This window comes from Centruroides sculpturatus, unplaced genomic scaffold (genome assembly GCF_000671375.1).
Source record: "Centruroides sculpturatus isolate CEXI.00-Female unplaced genomic scaffold, Cexi_2.0 scaffold1623, whole genome shotgun sequence".
NCBI classification, from domain to species: Eukaryota; Metazoa; Arthropoda; class Arachnida; order Scorpiones; family Buthidae; genus Centruroides; species Centruroides sculpturatus.
Window position 1 is genome coordinate 145,754 of NW_019385763.1, and position 9,292 is coordinate 155,045.

Consider the following 9,292-nt stretch of genomic DNA (forward strand, 5'->3'; position numbering starts at 1 on the left):
ATATATATATATATATTTTATGTTATTATAACGTAATGACTAATATTTAATATTATTTTATTCGGGTTAATTAAATCTTTTAGTTTGATTATTTAAATTTTAAAAATTAAAATTTTAATTCAGGAATATGTCTTTTAAGATTTAATTTAGTAGAATAGATTTATTCCTCAGCGATAATCATATTTATTTTTTGTTTAATTAATTCATAATTTTATGTTTTACTGTAACTTGTTTATTATTAGTCATTAATTACTTAAATATTAATTTAAATAAATATATAGCCAAATAATAATTACAAAATTAGCTTTATATTATTTATAATTGAAACTTTACTTTTATGCAGCCAATACACATGCTATATTAAAAGTTTGTTTACTTTCTTATATTATTAATGTAATAAAAGTTAGAATAAGTATTTACAGAAGATTACCTTATAAGTAAGCTGTAAGCTTAGCAGATTCAGAAATCTTTAGGGGGGATGTAGAAAGGAAACAGTGTGCCGCACAACATTTTCTATTACCTGAGGCACACGGCTTTACTCGAAAAATTCTCCAGAAGGGGGTGCAATTGTACCCTGTCCACCCCGGAAATTCGTCCATGCTGCCAGTGTCCATACCACTTGTCAGAGCAATCGTGTATGCAATTTTTTGTGATCTTTGTCTTAAATTAATCGTTCCTGGTTAGCGAATATCTGATCAAGAACTGAATGACAATGCTTCATAAATTTCTTCATCTTCTTTCCCAAGACTTTTGTCTGTTCCCTAAAATAAAGGGGAAGTTGGGTTTGTAGGTTTTAATCAGCAGCAGATGCGAGACGTAAGCGACCAGAGGTCATAAATTCATTACAGAAAACAACTGTTTGACTCTATGTTTAAGATGCTAAAAACCTTATTTGTTATACAGTAAAACGAAGATTATAAAACGTTACATAAATATTTATATATACAGTCAAATGTCGATATAACGTCGTCCTAAATAACGCACTCTGATAAAGCTCCAGTTAATAGTCGTAAACGAATCTTCCTCGTAAATATTAGATATCCCTCCATTATTTGCGAATCTCTAAATACAAGATTTTGTATTTTAATCGCCAAATCACACTCGTTTGTACACCCCGTTACCACACATCATTCTTGTTGTTTGGGGAACCTCGATTTAGACGACCTTCGTTACTTCGGTTTTCGCTTCACTCGATTTAACACTAATTTCCTAGGCGAATAAATGGCGGCACTGATTCAAAGTTTGACTGTAATTATGTACTGTACTTGTTAATAAATAAAACAAAAGACGGGACATTTTATTTATAACTTTAACATTATAAAATTTAATTTTTCATTTCAGCAAAGAAAAATGCAGATAAATTCGAGTAATATTGAATTTATACATAAAATACTGGAATAAATTTACTGTCTTTTTCTTGAGAAATAAAATTGTTCTCATGTACCATACTTTAATGCATGTAATTTATTCAATTGTTGATCGCTGTATCTAAGTGCAGTTGTACTCAATACGGCCAAATTATGATGATCAGATTTGACCATTAGCTATAAATTTCAATCTTACTGATTCTTGATTGGATTAATATCATATATTAAGTTATGGATGTTATATAAGTCTCGTTTTTTTCTTTTTTATTTAGAGATATTCCTAATGCTCAATTCCATAAATAAATGTACAAGATTTTCTATTTTTATTAGTTTAAAATATAAAATAAATGAAGTAAATAGTCTTTTTTATTATCTAAGTAGGTTGTAGTATAAGAAATAATTTAATTTCACTTAATTTTTTTGTGTTTTTACTTGGCTGTTGTTATATAATACTTGTTACTTGGCACCTTAATGTTCAAATTTGAGAGCAAGAAAAAAAATATTTTGATACCATTTTAAATATATCAAATTTCTCAATTATTATTCTTTAAGAAATATGTTTATATCAATTTAATTATATGTAATCCCTGTTTTAAAAAAACTGCCACTCGTGGCGTTAGTAGTCATTTAAAATAGTAGACGACTACTAGCACCACGATCGGCAGTTTAAAGCGTAGCGTAAAAGAATTATTATTTATTTTTGTGAAATAAAAAAATTAAATAAACATATATAAACGCCTAGGAATTATTTTTAAGTCATTATTTCATATTATTTAGTTTAAATAGTTTTTTTTTTAATTTTTGGGGAATTACTTAGCAAATGGTGACAGCTTGTTAACATTATTGTGCTGCCATCTGTTATTAAAAATCTTTAATATAATTATACAATATAGTTAAAAATATGAAAAATTGCATTATTTATTAATATAAAAAAACCCAAAATAATATTACTTAATCTTGTTATTATTGATTTAAGTTGGAAATTGAAATTTATTCTGATCGAAGCAATGTTATTAAGGTTTTGTTAGTTTATTACTCACTGTCAATATTTGTTCATTGATGGAACGTTTTAACGACAAATTTACTTCAACTTAATCAGAATATTGAGGTAAGGAGTAAATAGCCTTGAAGATAATATTGCCATTTCACTGCTAATAAATTTTATAAATTTCAAAAAATAATTATAAATCCGATTAAAATTTAATAATTCGAATTTCATTTCCTCAGATTAATTATTGTTAAACTGAAAATAAAATACGAAAATTATAAAAATGTAAATTAGCGAAAGACGTCAAGGAGGGGAAAAAAAAGAAATAACCAATCAGAGGCGAATGTTTAAATTTTTGAATTTTAAATTTATTTGACGCAACCAATTAGAGTTATGAAATTGACGTTTAAGCGTGTCACGTGTTTATATATTTAAATTTATTATTATTTTTTTCTGATTTGAAATTCTCATTTATACGTTTATAGATTATAATTATATAAAATAATTAATTATCAAAGAAATTTATTTAGTTTTACTTTAAAAATATCACAAATAAATAAATAAATATTAATATTTAAAATTTTTATAAATTATAATTTTTAACGTCCTCATCATCCTAACCCCCCATCGTGGTCCTGGCCAAACCCACGAAGAGCCTTCCTCTTAATGCCCGTAGGCATTAAGAAGAAAGGCCCTTTTAATGCCTACAGGTTGGAGTTTAATTACTATTTATAAAAGTATTTTTTAAGTACATAAATAGGGGCATTTTTATATTTTGTAAGGAAATTTATTTTGAAAAAAATAAATAATTTAAAATTTAAAAAAATATTTCTGATTTTATATTTTTATAGCATAGAAATAGAATTGTTTCGCAAAAGCCAAACACAGTTATATAAATAAATTCCTATTATTTTATCTAATAATTTTTCCGGTTATCAGAAGGGGGGAAACGAATTTATATCGGTTGTTATTTATTTTGCTGTATTTAAAAAAAAATAGGCAGAAATTATATTCATTTATATACGATCAAAGTACATGTATTTCTATTGTACTGTGGAGTTAGCCAGCCATCTTTGTATATGAGAACCGACCACCTGTAGTGACAACACGTGACCTTCATCTGTTTAGTTTGATGCCATAAGCTGCTGACTCACAAAATGGACTTATTCTGGTGAGTAAATGTGACTTTTTAATGTATATCTACTACAAAAATTTTTTTTTTAAACTCTTTGAAATATATTTTATTATTAGCTACAACGTTGTATATCAGTATACCTTATCGAAATTCATAACTATCGATGAAACTTTTTAAACTTTATATGGAACTTTATAATTCTGATTTTTAACGTTAAAATGCGTACAAAATTCTAGAATTTATGCTCCATTTAATTTAATTGTTCCACGCATAAAAAATAATAATAAATAAAGATTTATCGAACGTGTAGTGTTGTGTGTAGAAGTGCTTTTTGAGGGTTTTACCGGGTTTTTAGGTAGTAATTTAGTATGGCATATTGTTTCCTTTCTGGATCCGCTAGTGTCTAATTATAATTATTTTAACATAATTTATCAATTATTCTTTAGTATAAAGTTATGTAATGCTGTTAAACGTGTGTCTCATGGTTACAAATGCATGTATGTGCATAAACACGTGGAGCATTATACCTTGTTTACGTGGATGAGAATCCGTGAATAGAAATTATCTCCATATTGTGCAGTTATATTTTGTCATGCCATTCACTGTAAACTAAATAATAATAATAATATATTCCAACGTGAGAATTTATTCCTTGACGTGACTTTGTAAGTTAAAAATTCATTTTTATTGTTTATTTTTTGAAAAATAAAATTTGTATTTTCTATTCTTCTACATTTTTTTTATAATGGTATTTTTACAATAATCATTTGTTTTATTGTTCCAAAGTAATTAAATTACAATCAACAACTGGACGAAATACCACGAATAAATATAAAACGCCATTGTTTATAATACACGAGGTTATAAATAGAAACGTGTGCATATTTTTGTATTTTTATATAATTTTATTGTACAATTATATTAAAATTTATTAATTATAATTGCCGTTTTGCTGTTGGAGTGAACAGGCACTGATGAGATGGGTCCAGCTGCAGCTGTTTAGGGGGAAGGGACAGTGGGACTCCCAAAATTAATTTTTTTTTTAAATGAAGATATACGATATACAGAGGCGAGTTTATAGCTTCATGGGGTCCACAAAAATTTGAATTAGGGACTTCCAGACTTCAGTTTTGCTTCTGTGTAAGAAAAATATTTACCAAAAAATTTCAAACGATTGGTTTGGGACCCCTGTTGTTAGGGACCTCAGGCAATTAATTGCTTATTTTGCCCGTAGGATAACGCTGGCACTGACGACATAAACGTGATATAAAGAGGGATGGAGCCGCTCCCAGAGCTGAAAGAGGTGGGAAGTGATATGTAATGGAACTTCGATATAGCGTCCTCTTAAATAGTGCCGCCGTCATAATGACGCGTTATAGCTTCGTTATGCCAAGGAGAATTTGGATTAAGGGGCCTCGCATTTGACTATAGACATTTTTCTTCGGGAATTGTTTGGGGGGGAATGTTTTTTTATGGGAGATTGTTTTGGGGCCCAACGTTAGTGGGGGGTCTCAGGTAATTGCTCTTTTTGCCCATAAGATAATGAGCCATTGTAAAGTCCGATGAACGTATCTTTCCTCAGTAGAGAACACCAACTTTAACTCCCAACTCACGTGACTTTAACTCAAACTTGTGCGTGGACCTCGTTACTACGTTTAACTCTTATTTCGCATTCCTCGATTTAGCGCCAATTTCAGAGGCAAACAAATAGTGGCGCTAAATCGAAGATTTCACTGTAATTAACACGAAAGTAACTTATGCTGAAAGTAATTAATTCTTGCAACCAAGTTAATTATTATAACTATATACTAGCTTAAATTAATAATTATCCACTTCATATAATTTCATTTCGCATTGCATCTAACTCCCAAGTTAATAACTAACTTAACTTCTTACATGTTATTTAATACATAATTTAACAGTTTACTAAATTTTAAAAAATTAAATTACTAAATTAATAATAATCACTGTTAAAGCTGAATTAACTCAATTCTTAAATTAGTGCAAAAGTTAATTGTAATTACTGTAAACTATATTAAAAATCGAATTAACTTATAACTATTAAAGTTATAATAATAATTTAACTTTAATTGCAAGAATATGAAGTTGGAAAATCGATATAATCTTATTTTGTTTAATAAATTTGTTAGAGCTCTTTACACGAAAAAATTATTAAATGTTCGCTTTTCTTATAATATATAACCCACTTTTGTAACGTTTAAAATGAAGATTTCAGGAAGAATTTTTACGAATCATCGCTTAACGAATTAGAAATGATTTTACAAATTGAATTTATTTAATTAGAATTACAAATATCAGCGATTCGTTAAACGGAATTTCAAATTTTCAAACTGACCAATCAAGAAATTGGCATCGTTTTTCGTTTTAAAAAATAAACCAATTGGTACGTGACACGTTACAAAATTAATCAACCAATTAAATGAAAGTAAAAATGATTTTTAAATATTTGAATTTGTGTTTGTAGTAAATAATAAATTGATTAAATATTTAGAGAGATTTTTTTTTTTAGTTTTTAGTTAGTTTGTATGAACTTTTTAAAGTATGAGATTTGTAGGGTTTTAAATATTACTTGGATGATTTTTCTTTAAGAAATATGGATATTATATAAAGAAATTTGATGAAAGTTCTTAGAAATCACTAATTTACCATTTATTCTTATCTCATTAATATATTCCAATTTTAATTAATTGCCGAAATGTTTCGCGATAATATGCGGTATTTATGAAATCTCTAAAATCCATTTATCCCCATTAAGATAATCTTTAAGTTCCTTAAAGAGCATGAAGATTAAAGATCATTCATAAATTAGCCTATGAGAATTTCTAAAAATTTATTATATCCGAGACTTTTGGAATTTTCAAAGTCGGATTTTTTAAAATAGTTTCTCAAGGTCGATTTTTAAAATGTAAATATTACAATCGCCAAAGTCCAATTTTATAAACAGTATGTGATTTAAATCTATATATAGATGAATACCAAGAAAAAAATCACTATAATAGAAAAATACTGTTTATATTTACAAACTACAAATAATTCCAGAATCAGTCTATATATATATATATATAATTGCTTTTTTTTAAAATATTTTTTAAAATGGACCTTGAGAAATTGCTGCCATTTTTTAACCGCCGATCTTAAGAAATGGCAATTTCTGAAGGTCAACTTTTCAGAAAAATGCGATTTCTCAAAGTCGACTTTTCAAAAATTGTAGCGATTTCTCAAGGTCGACTGTTGAAAAAAGCTTTTTTTTTTTTTTTCTGAAAAGTTGACGTTGAGAAACTGCATTTAAAAATTCGAGCTTGAAAAATTGCATTTTTATACAGATTTAGTGATTATTTTTACAAAGCACAGATTTAGTGATTTGTATTATTATTTCTTTTTTTTCACAAAATAGAATTTAAGCAACTGTAGTTTTCTAAAAACACAGATAAAATGACCGTGTATATTTTAAAAAATACAGGATCTGTACTTGCATTTTCCACAAAAATAATTTATATTTTTCTGAAAACAGATAGTTAAATTTACATTTACTAAAAAAATGCTGTATTTTTTAATATAAAATATAAATTTACTGACTTTTATATTTTATAAAAAAAAAGGATCAGGCTTTTTACTAATTAATTATTACTAATGCTTTCAGGGTAAAGACAACAGAATATTGTCTGGCCGTATTGCTTACAGTCGCATTAATTGTCGTGTTTATCATATTGATTTGGAAGATTGCTTGGTGTTGCCGAAAATATCGTTTGAGGAGGAAGATCGAAATGAAATATTTAGTACTGGAGGATCATAATCCAAACGTCAGCATCGAATTTCCTTCTCAAAACTCCTATTATCGTATACTTGCCGAATGCCAAAGCAGTGATTGCGATTATCCCGAATCGTCCAAAAATATCGTCAAAGGGCAGAAGAAAAAGGGAAATATCCCTGAACTTTCACCAAATTTCCAGACGACTCCCTTCATTATGAATAAATGAACTTGATACGAATTTTCGTGTGTCTGTTTTATAAATGGAGACACACGAAAATTAAGAAGGATATTTTAATCTTACGAAGTTTCAACTATTTTTTAAAATATATTTTCTGATTATATGGATTAAAAATAGTTGTTAAATTAGTTATTTTATTAATAAATTATACAGTCAAACCTGTACAACGGCCACTGACTGAAACATAAAGAAAAAAAAAATGGCGGACGTGGTCGTGGTTGAGGGTTCGACTATTTATAAAGGGAGTTGTGCTTTATTTTTAAATATTTGTAATTAATTAATTTTAATACTAAACAGATTGTCATTTTTTTAAATTTCAAATTATTTTTCACATTAGTGTAATTGGTTAAATCTTTCGGTAACGTCGCAGCAATTTCTAACCAATCACACAAGTGTAAAGATAAATTTTGAATTTGAAATGTGACGCCGTAAAGCTGTAACCAATTATATAGCTTCAATAGGAAATTTTGAATATTTGAAAAATACGACGTCACTAAAATTTCATCCAATTACACAGCCTTAAGAATTTTTTTTTTTTCGAATATGATATTGGAGACGTTCACGACGTCACTGAAGATTCAACCAATTGTACGCGTTTACGATAAATTTTGAATATTTGAATTTTAAAACGAAAATTAAAAAAGAAAAAATACAACAAATTTTTATATATTTTTTAATAACTTTTTTTTATATCGACACCGGAGACAAATTGTAGGGAAAATATGTAACATTTTGTTTAAGAAAATAGGTAGGTAAATAAATAAAATTTTGTTTAAATAAAAATAATAATCATTTGTATAGAGAAATAAATTAAGTAGAAAGGTATGCAAGAAAATAATTCTTGTAATTCTCATTATTATTATTATTATTTAAGTCTAATTATTTTTGGCAATCAAAAATAAATCAAGAAAATCATTTAAACAACAATTTATAGGATCCAAAAACCAACTTGACTAAACACTATAATATTGTCCAAATGATATGTAGGGTTTTACTCCGAACAAATGACCTGATAACAATCTGAAAATATAGAAAGAAAAGATTAAAAAATAATTAATTTATGAGTAAAAGACCAAGAGAAAACCGTATAAAACGGAATCGAAATTGTCAATTTGGCATTTTATATTATTTCTCGATAAGAATGGAGCGGGTGTACTGCGTCTTGAATGCAGTATCACTTCGCCGCTGTAGCTAAACAATTGGAAAATTCAAAACGTTACGTCATATGATGTGTGACGTTTTTCGTGTTTTATATAATTTCAAGTTTCTTGTATAAATTTCAGAAATTTTGAATAGATTATAACGGTTTAAATGTGTAATTTTCTAATATGTAAGAACTATTTTCCTTCGTGTATTTAGACTATAAACAAAGACTTTACTATTATTCTGGGAAAACTGTTGAATGCAATTGTTAATATATAATACAGTATTTGTTGACTACTGTATTTTTATATTTCACTTTTAATTTTAAAATTTTTTTTATAAATTTTAGATTTAATGTTCAATTTGGCATGTTTTTAAATCACTTTTTACAGTATATATGTAGTACAGTACGTCCCTGCTGGATGGCTGAGGTGATAAAGGCGTCAATCATTAATCATCAATAGAGCCAGCGTCTATGGAGGATCCAGGTTCGAGTCTGGTCAGAAATTCAACCAGATATTTCGGGCACTGTTTACAATAAGTGCAGTCCCGGTTGCACTTATTGTGAGCCTTCTTGAATTTATGATGAGTTTACTCAGGCTCATAATGGGCGAAAAAGATGTGCTGTTCATAAGGTGAAAAAATGTAT

At 27.6% G+C, this 9,292-nt stretch overlaps 1 protein-coding gene across 1 annotated transcript; it reads left to right on the plus strand.

The window, feature by feature from the left end:
* Positions 1-3,387: 3,387 nt before the first annotated feature.
* Positions 3,388-8,535, plus strand: LOC111641881. Its single transcript, XM_023388133.1, has 2 exons — positions 3,388-3,526; positions 7,152-8,535. Exons 1-2 carry the CDS (start codon positions 3,513-3,515, stop codon positions 7,486-7,488), a joined length of 351 nt encoding a protein of 116 aa, XP_023243901.1. The 5' UTR covers positions 3,388-3,512; the 3' UTR covers positions 7,489-8,535.
* Positions 8,536-9,292: the final 757 nt, after the last annotated feature.